General features: G+C 45.3%; 1 protein-coding gene and 1 pseudogene across 1 annotated transcript; one reads left to right on the top strand and one right to left on the bottom strand.

Moving 5' to 3' along the window:
* Window positions 1-188: 188 nt before the first annotated feature.
* On the bottom strand, window positions 189-27,625 carry LOC144324544 (uncharacterized). Its single transcript, XM_077916001.1, has 8 exons — window positions 27,170-27,625; window positions 26,277-26,492; window positions 16,142-16,325; window positions 11,759-15,037; window positions 7,480-7,665; window positions 5,943-6,115; window positions 2,957-3,074; window positions 189-1,815 (listed from the first exon to the last, which is right to left on the bottom strand). Exons 2-8 carry the CDS (start codon window positions 26,480-26,482, stop codon window positions 1,624-1,626), a joined length of 4,338 nt encoding a protein of 1,445 aa, XP_077772127.1. The 5' UTR covers window positions 26,483-26,492; window positions 27,170-27,625; the 3' UTR covers window positions 189-1,623.
* LOC144281369 (large ribosomal subunit protein eL37-like) lies at window positions 23,847-24,149 on the top strand (annotated as a pseudogene).
* Window positions 27,626-27,933: the final 308 nt, after the last annotated feature.

The following is a 27,933-nucleotide window of genomic DNA, read 5'->3' as shown; positions in this document are numbered from 1 at the left end:
TAGAATGAACATCACAGAGGACATCGAAGACTACAGCATCAGAGTTAATTAACTTGCCTCGGCTGGCATTCATACAACACTCCACCTAACAACAGCAGAAAGCACGTACTTGCCTAGTATGCATGGAACATTTATCAGGATAGACTATATGCCAGGCCACAAAACAAAGCTCAAAAAATTTAAAAAGATTCAAATAATACAAAGAATGTTTAATGATTACAAAGAAATCAAATCAGAAATCAAAGCAAAAATACCTGGAAATCCCCCCCCTCACATACTTTGAAACTAAATAACACAATTGCAAGTAATCCATGGGTCAAACAAAGGAAATTAGAATGCATAATGAGAAAGAAAACAATAAAAATTGGAGAATAATGCTAAAGTAGTGCTTAGAAATTAAGCACTAAAAGCCTGTATTAGAAAAGAACAGTGGTGGAATACCTGGGTGGTTCAGTGTCTGAGCATCTGCATTCAGCTCAGGTCATGATCCTGCGGACTGGGATCCAGTTCTGCATCAGGCTCCCCAGAGGGAGCCTGCTTCTCCCTCTGCCTATGCTCTGCCTCTCTCTCTCTCTCTCTGTCTCTCATGAATAAACAAATAAAATCCTTTTTTAAAAAAGAAAAGAGTAGGGACCCTGGGTGGCACAGTCAGTTAGGCATCTACTCTTGATCTTGGGGTTCTGGGGTCGAGCCCTGCATCAGGCTCTGTGCTCAGCTGGGAGTCTGCTTATCCCTTTCCCTCTGTCCCTCCCTCAGCTTGTGTGCTCTCTCTCTCTCTCAAATAAATAAAATCTTAAAAAAAAAAGAAAGAAACACACTACAGAACATGATCTCCCCTTCTACATTCAGAAACTTGAAAAAGAGAGCAAGTTAAGCTCAAAATCATGATAAGAAATATTAAAGAGAATCAATAAAGCAGAAAACAGAAATCTAAGAGAGAAAGTCAATAAAACCCAAAGTTGCTTATTTAAAAAGCTAAGTAAAATGGAGACATCTCTACATTAATCTTTCAGAAGAAAACATTGGAGGAAGTCTTGAGAGCTAAGGGTGGCAGAGTCCTGAGGAGCTGTGAAGGATTATCTCACAGTGATCATGCTGAAGGAAAGAAGCCGCAGGGGAAAAGAAGAATGCTACTGCAGGATCCCAGTTTTATAAAAATCCTAGAAAATCCAAACAAATCTTCAAGCAGCAATGCAAGCAGCTCTTGTAGGGAACCTGTCCCAGGCTAACACCACCTCAGCTTCCCCGTATCTTGAACTCAACTGGCCTCCCCAATCTAACTTACAAATCTTTCAATACCTGGCTCCCCGTACAACTGGGACTGTTCGCACTTTGCAATGCCTCTGTAAAGGCTTAAACTAATGGGGCATGGATGTTCCCCCCCTCCCTTCCACAGTCTATAAGCCCAGAAGCAGAAGCATCCTTACCAGGATACCAGCCTCACCAGGGACCCAGGGACAGTCCCCCTAACTGGGGACACTGCCAGAGCAGCTCTAGGTGAGGGCCAGCCTGTGTCCCCATAGGCTGACTCAGCCTAAAAGGCACTCCCCACTCTGGGCTGCCCATCTCGGGGCCAAGGTATGCAACAACAGACAGTCTGACTCGGAGACTACTTCTCAGACTTTAAATAAATCCTTCTTGAACCAGGGCTGCTAGTGTGGGGGGCCCTTTGGTGCTGGTTTTTCGCAGGCCTGGCTCATCACAGTCCAGGTTTGAAGTCTCTCGAAGTCTATGCCCTAGCAGTTTTCTTCTCCACTGCATGCAGAAGGCAGCAACTTCCAACTCTTCTGGGTCTGAGGAAGGTTGTCTCAAGCCCTGGAAGAGAGAGGGGTAATATTGTGTAATGGCGGACACTGTGCACATTTATAGGAGCTCTCAGTTGGGGACTCCACTGAGTGAGATTGGAGCTGATTTTCTGACATTCTGACCCTAATTTTTTTAGTTAATAAATTAATTAGTTAATTAATCTCTACACCCAACATGGGGTTCGAACTCATGATCCCAAAACCAAGAATTACATGCTCTTCCAACTGAGCCAGGCCAGGTGCCACTGGCCCTAATTTTTTTTTTTTGACCCTAATTTAATAGAGATCAGGGAACTGTGTTTGAAGAGGTCCTCTGAATTAAAGCCCACTCATTCACTCGCTCATGAAAGAAACACAACAGAACAAAGAATCTTATGTTCTATGTCTAGAACAAAGAATCAAATGTTATGAAAATGTAGCCAATTAAAGATCCCCTTTCTACCCCAAATGCTGCCTCCTTCTGAATCTTGCTGTATTCACTTTGCTTTATGTGAATGATCCCTGGGCCTTTGGCTCCACACTGCAAGGACACACCCCCACTCTCAAGGTCTCTTGCACTCAAGGGGCCTGGACACTGGGCTGTGGGGACTGGCCCTGCCTCAAGTGGTGCTGCAGGGTCCGTGGGGGGCTGGGACTGTGTCCTGTAGGGGCCAGGCCTGAGCTTTTCTCTCAGCCTTCTTCATGGCCAAGAGACTAGAACCTATAGCTAAGATATGCACATTTTTCAAATGCTTTTCACTGGGTGTGTCTATTCCACATACTCTTTGAGCTTCACTGGTATGAAGTTTCTTTAAACTTGAAATGAAAATTCTCGTCCATTTATTTAGCACCCCTATGCACCAACCTAGGTCTGTGGCTTCACGGAATTTGCTTTTTAAAAATTTAATTTCAGGGTAGTTAACATACAGTGTTCTATTAGTTTCAGGTATATAATATAGTGATTCAGTACTATTTTATATTTTACAGTTTACATTTTTTAATTTAAATTCAATGAACCAACATACATCATTAGTTTCAGATGTAGTGTTTGATAATTTATCAGTTGCATATAACAGCCAGTGCTCACTTACATTTTAATAAATGTTCCTCTCAGCCTGTGACTCTGAGCCATGGTGCCGTGCTCATGTACTCTCTGCAATGCCCGCACTTACCCGGAGACTTGCAGCTTCCGTGGTCCTCACGGTCTTGGAGACCACCTGGAGGAGCTGCTGTGCATTTTCCAGCAGGAGCTCTTCAGAGGACCTGCTTCTTACCAGAGAGGCCTTTACACTTGAGAGTTTATAGGAAAAAAGCAGACATCACACCAGGTAAGAGGTGCGATCTCACATAAACTCATACCAGAAGGTTCTACAATGTGAGCCTCTTTCAGAAAGCTGGGATGCCTTTATTGGGACTATTCTGAGAAGAAAATGTTCCAAAAGCAAGTTTTCACATTTTAAAAATAAAATTTACATGTTAACGCTATGAAAGGATGAATCATGTAGTATCTACAAATTAACAGGAAGTGTGTTTTTAGGGGCACCTGGGTGGCTCAGTGGTTGAGCGTCTGCCTTTGGCTCAGGTCGTGATCCTGGGGTTCTGGGATCAAGTCTCGCATTAGGTTCCTCACAGGAAGCCTGCTTCTCCCTCTGCCTATGTCTTTACCCCTCTCCCTGTGTCTCTCATGAATAAGTAAAATCTTTTTTAAAAAGTGGTTTTTTATTATTTTTAATTTTTAATTGTTATTTTTTAAAAAGATTTTATTTATTTATTCATGAGAGACACAGAGAGAGGCAGAGACACAGGCAGAGGGAGAAGCAAGCTCCATGCAGGGAGCTCGACGTGGGACTCGATCCCGAGACTCCAGGATCACTCCCCGGGCCAAAGGCAGGCACCAAATTGCTGAACCACCCAGGCACCCAATTTTTATTTTTAAAAATATTTTATTTATTTATTCATGAGAGACACAGAGAGAGGGAGAGGCAGAGACACAGGCAGAGAGAGAAGCAGGTTCCCTGTGGGGATCCCGATGTGGGACTCCATCCCAGGACCCTGGGATCATGACCTGAGCTGAAGGCAGACACTCAACCCCTAAGTCACCCAGGCATCCCCACATTTTATTTTTAAGTAATTGAGAATGGGGAAAATTAACAAGGCAGGAAACCACAAATGTTGGAGAGGATGCAGAGAAAAGGGAACCCTCTTGCACTGTTGGTGGGAATGTGAACTGGTGCAGCCACTCTGGAAAACTGTGTGGAGGTTCCTCAAAGAGTTAAAAATAGACCTGCCCTACGACCCAGCAATTGCACTGTTGGGGATTTACCCCAAAGATTCAGATGCAATGAAACACCGGGACACCTGCACCCCGATGTTTCTAGCAGCAATGTCCACAATAGCCAAACTGTGGAAGGAGCCTCGGTGTCCATCGAAAGATGAATGGATAAAGAAGATGTGGTCTATGTATACAATGGAATATTCCTCAGCCATTAGAAACGACAAATACCCACCATTTGCTCAACGTGGATGGAACTGGAGGGGATTATGCTGAGTGAAGTAAGTCCATCGGAGAAGGACAAACAGTGTATGTTCTCATTCATTTGGGGAATATAAATAATAGTGAAAGGGAATATAAGGGAAGGGAGAAGAAATGTGTGGGAAATATCAGAAAGGGAGACAGAAAATAAAGACTCCTTACTCTGGGAAACGAACTAGGGGTGGTGGAAGGGGAGGAGGGGGGGGGTGGGGGTAAGTGGGCACAGAGGGGGACACTTGATGGGATGAGCGCTGGGTGTTATTCTGTATCTTGGTAAATTGAACACCAATAAAAATTTAATTTATTAAAAAATAAAAAAATAAAAATAAAAATAAAAATTCACATAACCTGGTCTTGGTGATGATTGATTGATTGATTGATTGATTGATTTTTGCCTCACAACAACTGATAATAGTTTTAACTATCAAGCTTTCCCAGAATATAAGAATATTTTGAATATGGGTTTGCTACCGACAAATGTGCCAAAGTGGGTATTGGGAGACTCAAGTTGAAATGAAACCATTGCATGCTTACATTGTGATGTTCTGTATTATCAGTACAAAAGCTGCTATAAGGAGACAATTAGCATAAACTGCTCAACTCCAGTCTGGGCACATTAAATGAATAAATCTTCTTTTTTAAGGTTTATTTATTTTTAAAGAGAAAGAGAGTGAGAGTGAGGGGGAGGGGGAGGGAAGAGGCAGAGAGGAGAGGGAGAAAGAGTGTCAAGCAGACTCCTCACTGAGTGCAGAGCCTGATGAGGGCCTCTATCTCACCACCCTGACATCACAACCTGAGCTGAAACCAAAAGTTGGACACTTAGCTGACTGTGCCACCCAGTGAATCTTTTTTTTTATTTTATTCTTTCAAGTTTTATTTAAGTAATCTCTACACCCACCACGGGGCTCAAACACAATCTCACAATCAAGAGTTGCATGCTCTTCTGACTGAGCCAGCCAGGGTGCCTAAATGAGTAAATCTTAACATAAGCTTTGTACTGGCATAATTTTCCTTAGGCTGATGACATTCACAGTGCTTTGACTTTGTAACTAATGTACTTTCAGACAAATTGTTTTTTGATTAGATATGATTAGTATAAAAACAGAGAGAACTAATGGTCAAAATTTAAACATGATTACAAAATAGAGATAAGTCATTTAGGTTTGTAGATTAACTCCAATATGATGTGATACGGCAGGACCACTGGGGCAGGTGCACAGAGCCATGAAGGGAGGGGGAGACTTGAAGGGAAGCCTAAGTTCTGATGTATTTGATTTTTAAACATTCCGTATGGTTATTTTATGTTCACACCTCCTCAGGAACTAGTTTTGCATGTCAAATATTTTTTTTTCTTTCTTATGTATATTGCTACATATAATATTTTTGGGATAAAAGAAGTGACAGTGCTTAAGATGTAATTTTTTTTGTCCCTTGTAATAATCCTCTATATTTTCAACATTTGTTTAGTATTTTCATCATACATGTAGACTCTTGGAGGAAACATTTTAAAAAGCATACAAACCCCCTCCCCCCAAAAACCCACCAAAAGATCTGTCCCTCCTAAGCCCTCCCTCTGGCCCTTGAGAAAGCAGAGCATAGCAGTTGCCACCACAGTCGTTTCCTACCTGGAGATGATGCGGAGCTGGTTGCTCATCATTTGAATCTGCTCTACGACACACAAAAGCTCCTGGGAATATCTCTGATCTATGCAGTTCTTAGCAATGATGTGGATAAATCTGGCGAAGTTTTGTCCAGAAGTTGCAATTTTCTTAGCAGAGGTAATGAGCTGATCTTTGGTCTATATCAAAGAAATGAAAGAGTAGGTAAATGGTGCCCTTCCAGGTTTTCCCTAAGAAATCAGTGGCATATTGTAAAGCATCCAACAGGGCGCCTGGGTGGCTCAGTATGTTAAGCAGCTGACTCTTGGTTTCAGCTCAGGTCACAATCTTGGGGCGATGAGATTGAGCCCCACATCAGGCTCCACACTCAGCATGGGGTGAGGGGTCTCTCTCCCTCTCCCTCTGCCCCTTCCCCTGCTCATGCTTGCTTCCATGCTCTCTAACTGAATACAAAACAAACAAACAAACAAACAAACAAACTACCCGTAAATCATCCAAAACTTGTTTGGCACAATGTACTTCAGCTCCAGAATAAACCTGTTTTACCCTTGGTCTAAAACCATGATCTCCAGAACCTCCTCCAAAGGCTTCAGGGGCTCACTCTTGAAAACCAGCAGAATGAAGCAGTTGGCACCCATGCTTCCACAGGGAAACTGCTGAAAAGAAGGGAGCCCAGCTTCCTGGTAATGGTCTAGCCCTGTTCCCACAGGAGCTGCGGCCTGCACTGGCTCAGGTTAGTTTTCAGCAGGCCCAGGGCAGAGATGAGGCCCCCGAGAAGGGCCAGGTATGGGGAATATCCACATTGAAAAGGATCTCAGCAAAAAAAAAAAAAAAAAAAAGAAAGAAAGAAAGAAAGAAAGGGATTCAACTGCAGCAAAGATGCAAAGGACCACAGTGGAAAAGCAGCCCCCTTCCCCTCCAGGCTATGTTGGTCCTGAATGGCTATCCATCAGGAGGTTGCAGCTCTCTTACTTCTATTTGAGGGAATTTTTATTTTTTTTAAAGATTTTATTTGTTTATTCGAGAGAGAGAGACAGAGTGTGCACGCACAAGAGGGGGAGAGGAAGAAGCAGATCCCCGCTGAGCAGGGAGCCTGATGCGGGACTCAATCCCAGGACCTGATCATGACCTGAGCCAAAAGCAGATGCTGAACTGATGGAGCCACCCAGGTACCCCTACTGGGAATTTTTAAAGATGTAAACAGCCCCCTTCAGTTCATCCTTTTGGGATATGAATGAGTCCTTGATGTTAGTGAATTGCCATTTCTGACAAATTCTCTTCCGTGGTGCAAGAAGGCAGAGACTTTGTGATTGAGCCCAAAAGAGGAGGGGAAGAGAGAAGTAAACTCTAGGACGTACCCAGGTAGAGAGAGAAGAGAGCATGTTAAAACATTATGTGCCCATAAGCCCAAAGCCAGGTGCTTCCTTCCCGGGAGCTGCCCTGTCTGGTCTGCCCGGGCTCCCACAGGACAGCTATAGGGGGGCTCGCTTCCCCCCAAGGTGCCTAGCCCTTCCACCACAGTGGCCCACTGAAGGCCAAGTACCAAGATAGGTCCTCTCTTCCTCAGACTCTGAGCCATCAGGAGCACCTCTGCGGCCATCTCATGGGTAATCTGGATGATTCTGCTCCCACCATCTGCGCTGCCATCCTCTGGGAGCAGCTGGTCTGGTGCAGGACCCAGCAGGGCCTGGGCACCCGGAGAGCTGGATGCGGGGCTGTCGGGCTGCTCCTGCAAGAGGACAGGGCATAACTAGTGAGACTCCAAATGCTCAGGCCTTTAAATTACTGTGAGGATGGCAAGGGCCATCCCACCACATTTTAAAGAAGAGTGAGAGTCAAGAGGGCTTTCTGATTCCCCACGTGCCTGCAGCTCTGGCAATGGTCTGCAAGTCCCCACTGCAAGTGGGGGAAAGAGAGTCCCTATTATTCGGTGCTCTGTTCATCCAGAGCTTGTGTAAAAAGTATGCCAGGACCATGTTCAATATTCCCTTTTCTCTCCCTCTGTAAAGTTTCAGCCCTTACATGGGAAAAGGGAGAATCTATAGCTTCTTGTGGAAACTCAGGAAGCCTTCAATGTTCTAACTTTGGGCACCCAGAGACTTTCTCACCAATCATGGCATATGAAAGGACTTTACAGTTCTGATATGATGAGGAATATTCCCCCATGAACTTACTTGTTATTTTCGAGTGAGAAAAAGCTACCGCTGGCACCCAGGAGGGAATGGGGCACTCACTGCTGGGCCAGGTTATGTTTTTATTGGACCCTTCCTGGAGCTTCTCCATCAGCCTTTTCCAGACTCTGGAATTGAGACAGAGGGTTGTTCTGGACAAATACCATAACGGAGGATCAAGAGTGGCCTTGATGTCTCTCGGCCTTACCCACCAGATCCTGAGCTCCTCAGGGCAGGGCTGTGCCTTGGGTATAGGTGGGCAGGGAACAGGGTGGGAGGGACCTCTGGGCCTGCCCCCAGCCCTGCTTCTTCCCCAGGACCCCAGTGTAGCATACTAATGCCTCAGAAGGGATAGAACTGTCAGATGTCACTGTTGGAAAAGTATGAGGTCGTGAACATGATAATAAATTCTATCTAAATTGGAAGATACAAGTTCCAGATTCTATTTGGGTCGAGACTGTAAATGTAGCAAATATTTGGGCAAGAGAGGAATGGAAAACAAAGGCCAGCTCTTCAAGGCCTGTGGAAAGACCTGCCTGTGTTCCTTCCACCCCCACCTTGTTGGGTGGCTACGTTCAGTCTTTGTCATGCTTCTCACTGCCAAGCACACAGGAAGGGGTCTACAGCTAATGGTGTGGAACCAGGAGACCAACCATCCAAGGAAGTGGTGGGATGATTCATATCCTTTTGGCTGTAGCTGTAGAGTTTAGGTGGGTGTGGAATAAGAAGTTGCCATGGGAAGATGTGGTAGAGGGGGGCTTGAGTCTGCGGCCAGGAGACCAAAGAGGACAAGATCCAGAGGACCCACCCTGGGGTCTGGGTGCTCCACAGCAGTGCACTTGGCCTCAAGCTTGGCCCAGGAGGAAGTAGACATAACAGCTGCCATGGCTGTGGGAAGTGTCCTGATGCTTCAGGCTGGACTCAGAAGCTGTCCAGGTGTGGAGGCCAGCAACCAGCCAGGTGGGTGGCTGGAGGTGGTGCAGAGATTCACAGTGAAGGCTTATCTTCTGATTGCTTTTCTCTCCAACCATAAAGTATTCACTTTCATGCCAGGAGCAAATTTTAGCCCTGGCACGCAACACCAGACTCAGGCATCCGGAAGCCCTCTGGGTACCAGCTCACCTCAGAGATTTCATTGCCTAGAGAGTCCCTCCCATCCTCACGGACAAGACAGATTGCATTGCTTCCTTGGAAACTCAAGACTGCCTTCCTCTTAGGAGACACCTAGAACACCTGTTCCATCTCTCCCATGACCATTTTGCCCCAAACTCGAACCTCTTCTGCACCTATAAGCTATCATTAGCATCCTAGCAAGCATTCAAAATCACTTACTGTGCACCTACGATATGTCAGAGACTATGCTTGGTTTGAAGGATCTGAAGACAAGTAACACTGTGTCTCTGAGAGCTAAGGCTTTCTATGCTTGTGCGTATTGAGGAATCATCTGGCTTTGCTATTGTTTCGTGTTACTTCTTCAATTAATACTCCTCCACCTTCTGAAAACTGTTTGTCAGCCTTCTTTCAGACAGCTTGGGATGTCCTCTGAATGCTGGGAGGGGTGAGCTGTTCTGGAGAGGGACCAAATTCCACTAAGGCTCTCTGTTTCCCCAGATGGGGCCCCACAGTAGGTGAAAAGGAAAGAAAGAGGGAGAGAATCCAGGTGAGACTCTGAACCGTAGTGACTGCCAACAAGGGTAAAAACGGCAAATTGAGATGTGTGGTCCTTGAGTCAAGGGTTAAGAAAGTAGGAAATATTCTTTTCAACTCATGTCACATAGTCAACTGTCAGGGACTTGAAGCATTCAAAGCCAGAGGTGTCTCCAAGCTCTTTAATAAGGGAAAAGGCCTGGCACTGTGTGTGGAGAGTCCCTTAACTGGAATAAAGAATTTCCACTTGTGACTTCCAAGTGCCCAGAAGATGGACAAGCCGCTTCCCAAACCCACGTCCTCCCTCGACAGGTTAGGGGCTCACTGTTTGAAGAGCTGCTCCAGGCTGTACGAAGGGTGAGTCTCTGACCCCCCAGGAGCCCCGGGGAGTGGGACAGCAGAGCAGACAGATACCAGGGATGGTGGTCCTCCCTTTTCTCCAGGCCCTCACCTCGGGGGCTGGGCCCTCGAGGCAGAGCCACTGTCCCCATTGGAACAATGTGCGCAGGACAGCGCTTGCTCTGTGGTAGGGACCTTGGAACGTGACCCAGGGGCAACCGGCCTCTACCAGGAGAGATGAGATCCCTTCACGGATAGGAGAGACGACGAAGGCCGAATGGGCTTGCTGTTCTCGCTATTTCAGGGAGTCTGACCTGGGCCAGCCTCACCCGCCCTGGCGCAGCTGTTTAAAATGCTCCTGTCAGGAGGTTTTGACAAGAAGGAGATGCATGCAGCAGGTGAGCTGACAGAAATAGAACATGTCAATGTGAAGTCCGTGGCACCAAGTAAGCGTCAGAAAGACTATGGAGAAACAGGTAAGAAGGAGCCTGCAGGATACAGATTTCGTGAGACCAACAGCTATGCAGCAAGGTGAGCCTAGAAGACAGCAGGGGAATTGGAGGCAAGAGGCCTTAGGCTGTAGGGGGAGAGGCACAGTGCCTGCTCTCCTCCGGGCTACTTTGAGAAGAGGGTCCCTCCCATGGTAATGACCCTTCAGAAAGAAAAAGAAAGTAAAGAGTAAGGGGGTGGAGGCACAAGGTCTGGTCAGCTCTGTGTGGGGAGAAGGGTACTGCTAGGGAATTTCTTGGGTACTGCCAACCTAGTGCACCTCGCACTGACTTTGGTCACAGCTGGTGTAAGTCAATTAAATGTCTGAGCTCCACAATGGCTCACTGTCCCACCTGGTGCCCCAGAAGGAAATGGAAGGTGTTCAACAGACCCAGCACCCTTCCAATTAACCTTCCTTTTCACCTATGCTGCTTCAACTTGGATCCCTGCCATTTGCAAACCAAAGAGCCCTGACTGGAGAGGGGAGGTAACATCACAGAGGTCGAGATGACATGAGGTAGCCTGAACCACAGGAGGGGTGCTGTCTGTCACAGCAAGGGGACCTCTTCCAGGTGGGGCAATGAGGGAAAACTTCACAGAAGTCAGTAATTACAGCCACTAGTTAGAGGGCGCTTCCTACATATGTCCAGGCAAGTGCGAGTATTTTACATGGAAGCTCTCATTAGCCCTCTGCCAGGAGAGTATCAATGTGCCCATTTTCTAGACTAGAATCTTGAAGTCCAATATAGCTAAGAAAGCTTCACTGAGGTCTCAGAGCTAGGAAATGCGAGAAGCGGGCACAGCCCCAGGGAGTCTAATTTCTGATCTCAGACTCTCAAAGGCTGTACTGTGCTGCCTGCCAAATGTGCATTACACATGTGGGCACCAAGACAGCTTTTTCTGGAACTTGGCAGTGGCCTTTGGTTATTAGAAAGAGGGCTGTGGGGCAGCCCAGATGGCTCAGTGGTTTAGCGCCGCCTGCAGCCCAGGGCCTGATCCTGGAGACCCGGGATCAAGTCCCACGTCGGGCTCCCTGCATGGAGCCTGCTTCTCCCTCTGCCTGTGTCTCTGCCTCTCTATCTCTCTGTGTCTCTCATGAATAAATAAATAAAATCTTTAAAAAAATAAAAAAAGAGGGCTGTGGTGGGGGAGGAGGAAAGATGCTGACAGCCCTACCGTGTCTAGGTCTGCCTCGACTGTCCCAGTGATGGCTGGATCAGCAGCACACACTGGATCAGCGGCACAGGTCCCCACTGAGCTCCCTGGGGTGTTTTGGGGGGCAGCACCCTGAGACTCCAAACTGTTCACTGCAACAGCTTCTGATGCACCCTCCTCACAGCAGAGCTGGGGATGGGCAGAGTCCTGTTCACCCCTGGGTTTCATCACTGCCATCTCCTCACTGGGCTTTAGGCACTGGACCAGGAGTCTCCAGGCCTCGGTGTAACCACCTTTCCAGGCCTGGACCTGGGCCATGGCATGATGGGCCCTGGCTGCCCACTCCCACTGAAGCCAGTCCAGGATGTGCATTCTCCACTCCTCTGGGCAATCTTGGAGCACTGGGATCCTCTGGGCCACCTCCTTGGTGAGGACAAGAATGCTCTCCAGAGCCATTAAAAGGTCTTCTTGGCAGGTCCCATACTCCTGACTTCCTGCCACAATTCTCTGTGCAGCGAGGATACCAGACACCATTCTTTCCAGGGAGCTTTCTCGTCTGGTCTGAGGTTCTTTAGAGACAGAGAGCCTTGGACAGAAGGCATCTTGGAAGGCATGTTCATAGTCTGCATTAATGATGCTCAGGTGACCAGTCAGGGCCTTGGTTCGAAAGGAGAGCTCTAAGTAGAGAAGTTCAAAGCGTGTGGACAGGCTGGGAGATGGTTTTGGGGAAGAGGCCAGGATCACTGCCACATCCAGCAGAGCATCTGTGAGCACATGAATTTCCCTGCACAAAAAGGAGACCTCACCTTTAACCTGCACATCTCTGCATAGGAGGCTAGACAGCCTGGCAGCCTCTTGTAGCCTCTGAGAAACATCTGCTGCCTGGGCCAACCCTTCCTGCAGTCCCTGCTGCTCCTTCATGGCTTGTCTCAGGGGCAGCAAGAACAGGCCTTGTCTCCTGCTGAGTCTCTCCATGCACTGGAGTAGGTCTTGGACAGCCACTGACCATAGAAGGCATTCATCCTTAATGCTCTCCTCCCATGACTTAGGGGCTTGGAGGCCATCAGAAGCCAGAATCTTGTCCAATAGCTGTTTGCCATGGGTCTCCACCTCCTCCAATCTGCCTTGCATTTGTAAAAGTGCTTCTGGATGCCCAGTTGAATTAAGGTCCTTCCCTAAATCCAGAGGCCCACTTTTGGCTGCTAGTTGAACCACTGAGGCTAAATTCTGCTGCAGCTCTATGAAAACTGCCATGTTCCCTGGAAGATCAGCTGCTGGGTTGTGACAAAATAGCTGTTGGCACAGAGGGTACCAGTCACCAGCCCTGGCCACCAAACTCTGCCCAGTTTCCTGGGGCCTCCCAGACAGCTGGAGAGCCACTTTCAGAAGCCCATCGGGTCTAGCAGTTGTGCAGTGTGTTATCTCCCTTGTTAGGTCAATACCAGAAGGTGCTGATGTTGGGATTTCTTGGAGTCCAGGCATCTTCTCTGACCCCAGAGCCTCTGGAGGTACATCCATGGCTGCATCCTGCTCCTGCAAGTTAGTGCTAGCTGAGGTCAGTGCCTGGTGGCTCTTGCTCTCTACAGCAAGGATGAGTTTGCTGATGCCTGGGAGTAGAGTGTGCCCCATCTGGGGATGGATGTCAGGAATCAAGAGGTAGGAAAGATTGTTCCTCGGTGGATAGGAGGTGCCTGGGTTGCTTTTCTCCAGCACAGGTTCCCCCTGGTGTTTCAGTGCAGGAGCTGTAGAGTCCAGAAGGCTGGGGAGAATAAAATAAGGTGGTCCCTTAGTAGTGTCAAACCTTTGGACTTGGTTTCGAAGAGGGCTAAGGATATCTGGGTGGTTAGTCCCATCCAGCCCCTCTTGGATGCTCTGGGCTGAATGGATCAGGTGTTTTGCCATGGTTAGAAATGCATCTGTACCCCGAGTGCCGTGCCCACCTGAACAGCACTCAGCAGCTGCACTCAAGAACCGTGAAGACTGGTCCAGCTGCTGGATCAAGACTCTCAGGCCATTCCGGAAAATGGGATCTCGATCTTGGTCCATGTACCTGCTCATCACCTGCACTATGTGTGTGGCTCGACCCTGTAAATACGCCACAAGTTGGGAAAACTCTCTGGAATCTGGGTTCCTCAAAGTCCATTTAAAGAAGTCCAAGTACTTGGTCATTTCTTGAATGGACACACTCAGGAACTCAGGAATATCCAGAACGTCGTCAAAACATGCCAACAAGCCTTCAGATGCCCTGGTCCATGCCTGAAGCAGGGCCTGCAAGGCGGCAGGGCTCCAGTCCAGACCAGACCCTTGGGGGCTCTGTGAGAAAAGTTGCTGCACTCTGACCACAAGCCCCCAAAGGCCTGCCATGGTGACCTCCATGTCTTTGCCAGTTTGTTGTCGCGGGCAGCAAACCAAGACCAAGCACGCCACTCTGAGCATCTGCTTGGCCTGGTCGTGGAAAGCAGCAAGGCAAAGCTGGAAAGTCTTTGGCAAGGCCTCGCCATCGCACGGGGCGCCGACTGGGCGAGTGGCCAAAGCGGCCCGGACCAGTCTCCGAAGAGGACTTTGCGTGTCGGTGAACGTGTCCAGGATCTGGCGCAGCAGCCCAGTGCGGACTCCCCGGGAGAGGGCCTCTGCCGCGGCCTGCAGCGCGGCGCACTCCTGCCCGGGCTGCAGGCTCCCGGAGGCCCCGCCGGCTCCCGGGGGCCGCTCGATGCGACCCAGGCGCTGGGCGCTGCGCAGCTCCAGCAGCTGGCCGCAGCGGGCCACCAGGCGCAGCCTGTCGGGCGGAGGGGAGCAGGCGGCCAGGCGCATGCAGTGCCACACCACGGCGGCCAGCGGCGCGTCCAGAGGGCCGCCGACGCGCTCGGGCCCCGGCGCCGCCAGCAGCTCGCGCAGCTCCCGCAGGCGCCCGGCGAGCGCGCCGGCCTGAGCGCAGGCGGGGGCCGCGGCGCTGGGCTCCAGCTGCGCCAGGAGCTCGCCGAGGGTCCTCCGGGTCTGGGCGAAAGCGCGGCGCTGGGCAGCGGCCACCTGAGGGTCGCGCGGACGCTGCAGGCGGCCGCGGGCGGCCTGGAGCAGCGCGGGGACACAGCCCCGCAGCAGGCGGCCGGCGCGGCCCAGGCGCTCCCCGCGCCCCGGCTCGGTCAGGCGGCCCAGGCGCAGCAGCGCCGCGGCCAGGTACGCGAAGGGCCCGCGCGGGGAGGCCGCAGCGGCCGTGGCCTCCAGCGAGTCCAGGCAGGTCAGGCACCAACCCGCCTCCCGAACCATCTTCCTCGCCGTCGCCGCGTCTTCCAGGAGCAGGACCTGTTCGGGCAGCCAGGGGAAGAGAAGGTTGACCATGCTGGATCGTTCCTGGAGCGAGAGCAAGCAAGGCAGCGGCTTCCCTCCTCCAGGTTTATGAATAGACGCTCCCCCAAACGCCCTCAGCCTAAAGAGTACAGACTCTCGGCCTAGAAAATATAGAAACAAGGTACCTAGGAGTGACCTTCAAAGTAATTATTTGGCTCCGCTGAAAACGTGAGGCTTCCAAAATTTGAGCTACATTTAATGTGACGGCCAACTTGGTTTTGGAGTGGGCATCTGGTTAGAAGCAGGGCAGTCAACTATCTATGGGGTAACCGACACATAACTAAGGAAAAAGTATTTAGGAGGGACTTATTATTTGGATGAGGCTAATGGGGGCTGGAGAGATGACCTGTCCAAGAAGTGTCTCTGAGAATCTTTCCTAGCCTGATTTTGCCCATCCTGGAGGGATCTATCCAACCCCTGCAACAGAGCTGGTACTCAAACACTTTCCAGAGCCTGCCCTTCTTCCCTCTGCTCCTCCCTCCCATCAGCAGGTGCCCAAAGCCCTCTAGCTTTGCCTTCACATCTCTCCATTTCCAATCTCATTTTAATGAAGATCTGCTAAGTTGCCAATACTGTTCCCCACACAATAACCCACACTATTAAAGCTCTAATGATGAACGTTAATAATATTGTGGTAATATTTAAGGCATATAGATCCTAATAGGGAGCAATGCCCCAACCTTAAAGAATTGTGCCATATAGTGGAATGTCAGGAAAATGGGGAGTATTTGGAGGCCAAGAGGTTATTCTGCCCCCCTGAGATCCTTCCAGCAGACCGTTTTTATTAGGGGTTGATAAGCTAAGTGTGGGGGATAAGGGAGCACACATGGGTTTAAGGCCATAGACCCTAATTTAGAAGGTCTACTGGCTCCCTAGGGCATCTCCCACACAGCATTTATTAAACTGGTAATGAAGTCTGTGCTGTGATCTTGTTGGAAGCTCGGGCAGGGGTGTCTCTCTGCAAGGGGCATCCACTGTGGGAATAATGTGCCCAATCCATGCTTTCTTGCAATGAGCTATGTCCAACTAACCAGCAAGTAGATCTGATATCAGCCTCACCTTTGTGGTATCCACCAGGATCTGCTGAGCTGTAGTCACTAGTTCCTCCTGGTAGCTTTGACATTCTGGCTGAAGATGGAGCTTCTGAGCTACTAGCATGATGTTCCTCCCAGACAGGATCAGAGACTCAGCAGCAGGCCCCATTTCCTCCCAGAGCCACTCCTCCTCAGAGTCTCCTGCCAGCCTGGACAGACATATTCTCAAACAGCATTACCAATATGTCCATGAATGTAATGATACAAAAAAGAAACATACCCATAAGGAAATTATGATACATAGGATTTACAGAGGACTATGAAGCCCTTAAAGTGGTGAGGTAGGCCTGTATTTACTGTGATAGAAGCCTCTCCAGGACATAATGTTAAGTAAATAAAACCAAATTATACAATAGCATGTATGGCAAGACCTCATTTGTTTTCAATTATGTACCAGGCTACATAGGGAACTATCTATCTAGAGGATAATCAGCAAACTGTGGTTATATCTTGGCATTTAAAAATATGCTTCATTCCTTTTTGAATTCCTCTCTCATTTTCTCTGCAATGAACATGTATAATTACTACAAAAAAACAAACAAACAGGGGATCCCTGGGTGGCTCAGCGGTTTGGCACCTGCCTTTGGCCCAGGGCGCGGTCCTGGAGTCCCGGGATCAAGTCCCGCGTTGTGCTCCCGGCATGGAGCCTGCTTCTCCCTCCTCCTGTGTCTCTGCCTCTCTCTCTCTCTCTCTCTATGTCTATCATAAATAAATAAGTAAATCTTTAAAAAATATATAAAAAAACAAACAAACCAAAAAGCCTCTTTTTGTAAGAAATACCTAGAATCTCATTTCAACCCACATTATCAAGAGGAAAGGTTGTGCACAACAAAAATCAATTTCCATGAACACGAATGTCCACAGCAACTGTTTTAATGTGATGCAAACATTTCCCTTTCAATAGTAATCCCTAATTACACAAAACACAGCATAAGTCCCAAGTCCTCTGGCTCCCTTATGATTATTCTTTGCAAATGAAGCTGAGCTCTGGGCCTTTGGAATTGTAGAATGAGAGGACATAGGAGTGCCAGCCAGAGTAATCACTAAGAATCTCCTCTCAGCTTTTGGTCCCTTACGTAGTTGGCAGCCAATTTCAAAGCCCCTCATCCTGGCCTGCTCCAAACATCCCAGCCACCCTCGTGAAAAACATCCCTTGAGTTCCCACTGTGCAGAGTCACACAAACCAAACAACCCAAGCATGGCAAAATGCTGAAACCTTCAGGGTGAAGAATGTGTGACAGCTGTCTCCTTCTCTCACTTTAACTCCTTGTAGAGAACTTGCTCATCAGCTGCAGTTGACATGCAGTCTGCTTGGCCCGTAAATATGACTCGCCACATCCCGGCAGCTGTTTGATTGCAGAGCTTGGACCTTCACCTATGCAGCCTGACTTCCTGGGGTTTCTCATTTCTCAATGTTAAAAGGAGGGGGAGAGAAACAAAGCTGTCAAGGATCAGGGCTGTCTGTGTGAAATGAGGCTGTGGAGTCCTGTGTTAAGGACATTTAAATGGCTACTTCCTAATATACGTTTGAGTACAAAGCGCTTCACACAGAGAATCTCAGTAGATACCCTGTGATGACCTGCTGGACTTCCCCCACGCTCCTCCCTCTTCCTTGAGACCCGGGGAACATTTTTGTTTTCCCCTCACCCCTCATTCCTATCCCTGCTTTTAGATTTGGCTGAGATAGTTTAATGTAATTCATTTGAAGCTACAGTAGGAATTTCCCTTAGCATTTCATTTTCTCTTCCAAGAATTTTGAGTCTAAAGCATTCCAAGACACAATACTGTTATCCTGTACAAAGTTCTTTTCTTCTTCATCTTCCCTTAGCTTGAGGTCTCTGGTTTCTATTTGTGGGTTTGTGTTGTTAATCATTATTTTTCTTGATTTTCTTGGTTTCTGGAATCGGGGTACATGGTGGTAATAGTCCTTGCACATCTGCACCATATATGTCCTTCCTGTGCTCAGGGGGAATGTAATGGCAAGTGGCCATTCTCTGAGGCAGGCTTTTCCTCTCCGGTGCCCATAGATCTGATTCCAGCACCTTCTGGCCTCCAGAGGTACAGGTGAGAAATCTGAGGCCAGTCTATTCAACACCAGTCTAACTGATTTTCCTTTGTGAATAATCCATTTTTCCTGTGTCTGAAAGCACTTAGAGTTCAGGAATTTTATCAACATATGCTTTATGTGTATCTTTTCTTTTTTCTTTTTTTTTTTTTTATAAAGATTTTATTCATTTATTCATGAGAGACACAGAGAGAGGGGCAGAGACGCAGGCAGAGGGAGAAGCGGGCTCCATGCAGGGAGCCCGATGTGGGACTGGATCCCGGATCTCCAGGATCACACCCTGAGCTGAAGGCAGACGCTCAACCGCTGAGCCACCCAGGCATCCCTATGTGTATCTTTTCTCCACAGTCTCACCGAGAACCCAGGGAACTTTTTATATATAGATTTGGGTCATTAACAGGCTCAGAGAAATTTTCTTCTATAATTTAATTTTTGCTTCTCAATCTTTTCATTTTTCTCCTTCTAGAAATCCCATTATTTGCAAACTGGGTCTCCTGGTCTTCCAATTCTGCATCTCTTCTCATATAATTTCTATCTTCCTGCTTTCACTCTCTGGTTTGAATTGTATGATTGACGATCACAATTGGAGTCATAACTAAACATTCTCTCTCTCTCTCTCTCTTTTTTACATTCTCTCTTTTTTTTAAAAAAATTTATTTATTTATTCATGAGAGACACAGACAGAGATTGAGGCAGAGACACAGGCAGAGGGAGAAGCAGGCTCCATGCAGGGAGCCCAATGTGGGACTCAATCTCAGATCTCCAGGATCGTGCCCTGAGCTGGAAGGCAGACGCTCAGCTGCTGAGCCACCCAGGCGTCCCAGTAACTGTAAACATTCTCGAACTTCTGTTTCAAGCTGTGAGGGTACCAGACTAAACTGCTCACCAAGAACAGTTATAAAAGATGGATAAAATAGTTTACTAAACTCAGAGAAGAGCCAAGAACTAAGAGGCACAAAGCCATATACAAAATGGCAGCTATACCATGACTTCTGAGAAAACAAAAATGAGAATTTAAGTCTTGTCAGGATGCCTGGGTGGCTCAGTGGTTGAACATCTGCCTTTGGCTCAGAACATGATCCTGGGTCCTGGGATTGAGTCCCGCATGGGGCTCCGGCGGGGAGCCTGCTTTTCCTCCCTCTTCCTGTGTCTCTGCCTCTCTCTGTGTCATGCATGAATGAATAAATAAAATCTTAAAAAAAAAAAAAAAGAGTTTAAGTCTTGTCAATGTGAAGGGAACCTGATGAACAGCCCAGGATTTCAGCTGAGACCCCCGCACCCCTCACCCCCTGCAGAAGGCTACATCTTGGAAGTAAGAACAAGTGGGAAATAGGTATCTTCTTACAAAGAGTGAAATTCGTCTTGAATCATCTCAAGGCTTTAATTAGATAAGTGTGACTTTTCCCTACATTAATTGCATACCACAATAAATTAAACTTTCTCTAGAAGGAGACAATACTACATACAAACACTAAAATTTTTCATTCACAATGTACTGCAATTAATTTTTAAAAATTGCCCCCCACATAAAAAAGTAAAAGTGGCACCTCAAATTATTTGGGTAAAGATAGACTTTATAATAAATAGTACTGGGACAACTGAGTAGCCATCTGGAAAAATGTAGTTAGATAGCTATTTCAAAATACACACAAGATTGAATTCTGAATGGATTAGGGAATCTAATGTAAAGTCAAAATTATATAAGTACTTGAAGAAAACACAAATGAATGCCTGTTTAATCTTGGTATAGGGAGGTTTTTGTAACTATGATTCAAAATTCACCCTGGGTGGCTCGGTCGGTTAAGCATCTGTCTTTGACTCCCATCGTGATCCCTGGGATTGAGCCCTGCTTGGCAGGGAGCCTGCTTCTCCCTCTGCCACTCCCCCTGTTTGTGCTCTCTCTTTGGCTCTCAATCTCTCACTCTCAAATAAATAAATAAAAATCTTTTAAAAATTCAAAAGCAATAAAAAAATAGGTTGATAAATTTAACTATATAAAAAATTTTTAATTTGCATGGCAAAATAAATTTTTTTGGCAAAATAAATTATATTAAATCAAATGACATGGCAAACTAGAAGACGATATTTTCAATATATGACAAAGAGCTAATAACTTTAGAATATATAATATATTCAATGTTTATAAGCCTAATATAACTTTGCATTGTACACTTTGCTTTTATCACTTAACAATGTATGTGAGTATTGGATTAATAATGTAACCCAAAATACATTATAAAGGGTTAATAACCTATTATATATTTTGATGTATTCAATATAAAACGTGTAATATATTTTAACCAGTAACGTCATTACCAGGAAATTACCACTTCCAACAACATGAAAGTAAACATGTATAAAGTTATTCATTGCCATGGGACTCCTGGATGGCTCAGCGGTTGAGCCCCCTGCTTTCAGCTCAGGGCATGATCCTGGAGTTTAGGGATTGAGTCCTACATTGGGTTCCCTAAGGGGAGCCTGCTTCTCCCTCTGCCTATGTCTCTGCCTCTCTCTCTCTGGGTCTCTCATGAATAAATAAATAAAATCTTAAAAAAAAAAGTTATTCATTGCCACATCGTTTGTAATTTCAACTTTTGGGAACAATCTAAATGCCCATTACAGGAAAGTGGTTAAGTAAATTATGGTGCACTCATACAAATGATGGAATGTTATGCCATTGTGTAAAAAAGCAAAGAAAATTTCTATGAAATGACATGTGAGATCTCCAGGATATACTGTTAAGTAAAATAATTAGAATGCAAACTATGTCTACAGTATGTTACCCTTATGTAAAAAGGAAAATATAAGAAAATATGCATGTTATTATTTTATTTTATTCTATTTTATTATTATTATTTTTTTAAGTGGTCTCCATGCCCAATGCAGAGTCCAACATGGGGCTTGAACTCACAACAACCCTGAGATCAAGACCTGAGCTGAGATCAAGAGTTGGATGCTTAACTGACTGAGCCACACAGGCACCCCTAAGAATATATACGTGTTAAAATCAACTAGCATGTGGAGGAAAACCCAAAAATGACATGCGAAAAGGAACAAATTAACTAGTCAATAAAGTTGTCAGAATTCTAGGATGGACCCAAAATTCTCATCCTTTCGTGCACACTACCTGTATAATGGTCTCCCCTTATATGTGGGTGGGACCTTCAAATGAGATGAGATGTTGTTCTATGATCAAGTTGTGCTATGTGGAAAAGGAGATGTTGTTAGATGTAATTAGAATCTCTAATCATTTGGCTTGAGTTAATAAAAATGGGGATATCTTGGATGGGGCTGACCAAATCAGGTGAGCCTTCAAAAGAGGGTATGTGGGTCCTTCTTGAAGAGACAGATTTGAAGAAGCAAGGATATTCTCTGGTTGGCCTAGAAGAAGCAAATTGCCACATTGTGGAGAAGACCAGGTCTCAATTCTGCAACCCTGAGAAACAATTCTGCCAATGACCAGTGAGCTTGGAAAAGGGACTCAAGCCTCAGATATTACAGCCCTAGCTGCCACCTGAGTCACACGGCTCACCCAGTCTGCTGAGACCCGAAGCAGTGGACCAGCTCTTGACCCACAGACACTGTGAGATAATAAATATGTGCTGTTTCAGACTGTGGCAACTTGAAATGCAACAGTACAAAACTAATATGATGACAAATGGGTAACATAGCAACTCTGAAAGAGGTGAGGAAAAAAAAAAAAGAACTAGTCTAAGTAACTGGAGAACAGTGTTTTTCCTGGATAGGGTCAGGTTAAAAACAGTAAGAACTACACACAAATACTGCTCTCTAGTTAGTCCATTTGTTTCTCACATGGGGTATAGGTTAAGTTTGCAACTCTTTGATGTGTACCCTAGGGTTGAAGAGATCAGTGGATATATTGTGGATGGTGAGAGCCAGGATTCTCACCGTTGGAGAAAGAAGATCCCAATAAGGAAATGGGAAGGCAGGGAAGGACCTTGTGGTGTTAGATTAGAACCGGAAGGGCACCTGGGTGGCTCAGTGGTTGAACATCTGCCTTTGACTCAAATCATGATCCCAGGATCCTGGGATGGAGTCCCACATCGGGCTCCCCACAGGGAACCTGCTTCTCCCTCTGCTTATGTCTCTGCCTCTCTCTGTATGTCTCTCATGAATAAATAAATAAAATCTTAAAAAAAAAGTTTAGAACTAGAGATACCAGTATGAGATAGATAAACTTATGCAAATATTTTTTTACATGAATAAAAAAGGAAAAGGGAGAGACAGGGAAAGAAAATAGAATGGGAAGAGGGAGTGCAAAGGAGAGAGAGAAAAGGGGGAACTATCTGTAATCAATATATACCAGGATATTCACAGTGGTTATCTTTGGGCAGTAGGCTTGTGGACAATTATTTTCTTCCTCATTGCATTCATATTTTCTAAATGTTTGTCATAGGATACATTTTAAGCAAAAGGAAACATGTACTTGTATAGATCTCTTCTTGTGGGGTCTTTCCTGAAGCCCTGTCTTGCTCCCAAGACTAGTCTGCTGACGTGGCAGGTTCTCTCTGGCTTCCTGAGAGCTTACCCAGCAGAGAGAGACAGGGGAACTTGCCAGCCAGACACTTATCACATTTTGTGCTGATTGCCTCCATTTGGCCTATCTTGAGAAGTGCTCAAGGAGTTGCCCTGAAAGCCCATGGAGCCAAATCCAAGTCAGAATATGAATTATTTGCAGTATTGTCCTGATTGGTGACCTGGATCATTTCCCATGGTCATGAGCACAGATAATTCTCTTTATAAATATTTTACTTGCCTGAAACAGACAATACAAAAAAGGCATTCATACTGAAACAGACAAAAAAGATGTTTACCTATTCTCAAAATTTTTGTGTGCTTTTTTTGTGGTTATAAATGCATTACATTAAAAAAACTTGGAATGTACAAAAGAGTATTACTATAAAACACCTAAGTACATTGTTAAATATTCTGGCAAGTTTCTTTCTATGATTTTTTTTCTTTTTACATAATTGGAGTCAGATCATATCCAGTCCCCAACTCTATATTTTTTGTATGTGTGTGTTGCAATATATATAACAAATACAGGGATGCCTGGGTAGCTTAGTGGTTGAGTATCTGCCTTTGGCTCAGGTCATGATCCCAGAGCCCTGGGATTGAGTCCTGCATCAGGTTCCACCCAGGGAGTCTGCTTCTCCCTCTGCCTATGTCTCTGCCTCTCTCTCTGTGTCTCTCATGAATAAATAAGTAAAATATTTTTAAAAGCCACAAATATATATTTGAAATATACATATAAATATAACAGAATTTACCAGCTTATCTATTTAAAAAATATTTTATGATGAAATAAGATATTTCATCTTCCCAAACTGAGTACAATCCAGTTATTTGTAGAAAGTCCCTCAGCTTGGGTTTGTCTGTTTTATTAACAGATTCTCATTATCCATTTTAGGAAGTAATTCCCCAGAAATGGTGCTTTGTCCTTCTCACTGCATCACATCAACAGGCATATCGGATTTTTCTTCCAATAATAATAATGTTAACTTTGATCACTCAGGTAAGGCAACCTCTGACCGCCTTCTCTTCCTTAAAACTACTACTTTCGGGGGTCTGCCGTGGAAACAAGATGATGAAGGGGACGTCATCGTTTGGAAGCGTTGCAATAAGACATGTTGTGCCACCACTGTGGCTCTAAGGCCTACCACCTACAGAAGTCCGTCCACCTGCGGCAAATGTGGTTAGCCTGCCAAGCGGAAGAGAAAGTATAACTGGAGTGCCAAGGGTAAAGGATAAAAATTCCACTGGGACTGGTCCAATGAGGCTCCTAAAAATTGTATACTGCAGATTCAGGCATGGATTCCCTGAAGGAACGACACCTAAGCCCAAGAGGGCAGCTGTTGCAGTTCATCTTATGGATTTCAATGATTAGTCACAATAAACATTCTGGTTTTAATAAACAAAACAAAAAATGACTACTTTCTCCTTTGTAGTTAATAAAAACTTTGCCAGAAGATACCTTGAGACATTATAAATATCTTGCTCCTATTAAACATTTGCCCACCAATTTTAGCATCCACTGGGAACCCTTGCTGGAACAGTTGTTATGACAGCTTCATACTTTTTCAGTCTTCATTCTAGCTCTATATTAGCTTACAATTTTTGTTTGGTAACCACATAAAATAATGCTACAAATTTCCCCTAACAAATGTTCATCCACATTTTTAGCACCTATTTTGTATTTTATGTTTCACCATAAAGTTATATCATGCTTTACTAAACTAGGACATTTAGCTTGTTTCTACCTCGTCACGAATTTTTAATTTTCCAGAAAAAGAGTATCTACCCATTTTAATTTGCATTTTTGTTAATTGTTGCATTTTCTGTTTGCTCCATTGCTCCTGAAGGCAGGAACTGTGAACGTCTTATTCACTGCTATATTTCAGCACTTAGAATAGTACCTGCCACCTTACTACATGGTCAATTAATACTTGTTGGATGAAAGAGAGAAATACCAGGCCACCTGAGTGGCTTTGTTGGTTAACCTACCAACTCTTGGTTTCTGCTCAGGTCATGATCTCAGGGTTGTGGGATCCAGCCCTGTGCTGGGCTCTGTGCTCAGCAGAGAGTCTGCTTGGGATTCTGTCCCTTTCTTTCTCTCTCTCACCCACTCTCTCTCTCTCTCAAATAAATTAAAAAACCTTTTTCAAAAAAAGAGAGGAATATTTATGAGACCTCTTTTATTTTAAAGATATATCTGAGGCTCCTGGGTGCTCAGGGTCCTGGGATCAAGTCCCACATGGGGCTCCCTGCTCAGCAGAATGTCTGCTTCTCCCTCTCCCTCTACCCGTCCCCTCTGTTTGTGAGTTCTCTTTCTCTCTCAAATAAATAAATAAATAAAATCTTTAAAAAAAAAGATATACCTGAAGCAATTGCTCATTAGCTACGGTATGCTAGGCACTGTGCTCAGGGACTTGTGTGGATTATTCTCATACACCGATGACAGTCCTATGACAGAGGTTTGGTTATTATCTACCTTTACAGATGAGGCACCCCACAGATTTAAGAAGTTAGCCATGGCCAGACAACCAGCAAGGGGCTGAGGCCAGCATTCAAACACAGGCAGTCTAGCTGCTGAGCTTATGTTAAGTTTGGGGCAGTGAAAATGTAAAACTTTTGTTGTAGTATGCAACTCTGTTTCAAGTATAGAGTTCAGTTTTGTTGAACTGGGCTCTTTCACATGGACCCTGGAACTAAATTTAATATGGAAAAAAACTCCCATGCAGGTTAACTAATAATCAGGCCCAATGCACTGAATGACAGCTAATGAAAATTCTGTTTAGACAACTCTGAAAAGTCTTATCTCTACCATAAGAAATAATCTGTGAAAGAAGAACGAACCTAGAAACTTTGATGGAACATACAATTGCTTCTTAGTAGGAAACCGAACTAATCCTGAAATGTTTGTATATTGAAAGTATACCCCAGGGCACCTGGGTGGCTCAGTCAGTTAAGTGTCTACCTTTGGCTCGGGTCTTGATCCCGGGGTCCTGGGATTGAGTTCCCCCTAGGCTCCCTGCTCTACAGGGAGTCGGCTTCTCCCTCTACCCCTACCCCCTGCTTGTGCTCTCTTGCTCTCTCTCATGGACTCAATCTCTGTCTCAAATAAACAAATAAAATATTTTTTAAAAAAATGAAAATACACCCCAGACTGTCTGGGTGACTCAGTTAAGTGACTGACTCTTGGTTTGGTTTTAGGTCATAATCTCAGGGTCGTGAGATCGAGTCCTGAACCGGGCTCCATGTTGAGGGTAGATCTGCTTGGGCTTCTTTCTCTCCCTGTACACTCTCCCTCTCTTCCTCAAGTAAATAAAGCAAAGAGAAGAAAGATTAGTTAGGGTTATGTACACCCTAACTAATAAGTAGGATTTGCTTTATGTTATACCAATTTATTTTTCTACCTGACTTCTTTCCAAAGCATTTAAGAATACCGTAACAAGGCTCTTCTTCTTCTGCAAGCTTGTCAGGGAAAAGGGCTGGAGTTTTTTGAAATTATTACCTTTTAGCAACTTGCACAAAGTCTTCACTTGCTTGAGCCAATTCCTCTGCCATCTTCTCTAAACAGGCAAATGCTTCAATTTCCTTGTCTTTCCTCTCCATCAAAATGATCAGATGGCAAAGCTGGACAGTCATTGGAGAGATGATTCTCTCAATGGCCTTGTTCTGTATCATGGAGCCAATGTCTTCTGAGAGGAAAGATTCCATCCCTTCCAGTCTGTGAACAGAAGTGTGACATGGTCTCAGCCCATGCTGACTCACATGTATAAATATTTCTCTGACTTGATGTTCATCTAATTTAATCTCTACAAGGGGAAAGACATCTACAAAATATTAAAGAGCTAAATAGGGGTAATTTGCAGGACCTTGCAAGAATAGAATATATTGTGGCCTAGCAGCAACATGTAAAAAAGTAAAATAAGGACATGTGAGGTTCAGAGGAAGGAAAATGGGATGGAAAACAGACTCATGCATGCAAACTGAATGACCTAGGGACCAGTTTAAGCAATGGTTAGTCTAATTATGAAGACATGGCTGAGGTTTTCATTAGAACTACATACAGTAGAGGGAAGAACGCCTGACTTTTACTCCATGGAGCTTCTCAGAACAAGGGATGAAAGCCATGTAGCAAGAGAAAATTCTCTCTTAGGTTGAATGGGCATCTCCAATCAAAATCTCAAAAATCCTAGGAGTACTATTACTTGGGGGTTAATAAACTTCCTTCCCCTGGTGGCATACAAGCTGAATGACAACTTGAGGATATTATATAGAAATTTCAAGCATTGTTGTTCAAATGGACAAAATTCCAAGACTGAAATGTTTGATCAATAATTACAAGAGTGTAGCCACATACAGCGAACCAATAAGGGAGGAAAACATGGCATTTTTGCTTACCTTGATGAGAAGACACCTCCCACTCTCTGAGCCAAAGAGCAGACCCCTGGATTCACTTTAACTGTAAGAAACCAAGTTTGGGTGGTTTTTTGTGTTTTGTTTTTTAAAATTCAGCAACAGGAATCTATTTACATCCACACTACAGTTCGAGACTGTGGCATTGCCCAGCAACTGTTAGCTGACTCTGCTACTGACGTCACAGACAGGATTGCTAACAAGCAAATATCATAATTTATGCATGGAGCTATGGAAAGTCTGCTGTTTCTGCAATATTAAAATTGCTGCTTATCTACAAAAATAAGAACAAGATTAAAGTATGAGAAAAAAGCTAACTTGTTTTAATCAGTCCAGTCATAAAAACAAAACTTAACTAGGAGTCTTTAGACAGTTTTGTTGTTGGGAATGAGAAGAAATTTGGCACCAGGGCTAATAAAAGGCAGATGATGAATCACTGAGCAGTTTAATTAACTTGGATTCTTTCTAGTTCCCTTGTGTGAATTTTTACAAGAATTTGTTGAGGAAATATTCTGGCTATTTCTTGGAACAGTAAGAGTAATTGGGTTTAAACTGGAGGAAAAATAGACTTTAAAATTTTTAAAAAGATCTTATTTATTTATTCATAAGAGACACACACATAGAGAAGCAGAGACACAGGCAGAGGGAGAAGCAGGCTCCCTGCAGGGAGCCCGATGCGGGACTCGATCCCAGGATCCTGGGATCTAGCCCTGAGTCAAAGGCAGACGCTCAACCACTGAGCCACTCAG

Source organism: Canis aureus, chromosome 12, assembly GCF_053574225.1.
Source record: "Canis aureus isolate CA01 chromosome 12, VMU_Caureus_v.1.0, whole genome shotgun sequence".
Taxonomy (NCBI): Eukaryota; Metazoa; Chordata; class Mammalia; order Carnivora; family Canidae; genus Canis; species Canis aureus.
The sequence above is the reverse complement of the archived record's forward strand: the minus strand, read 5'-3'. Positions and strand labels throughout refer to the sequence as shown.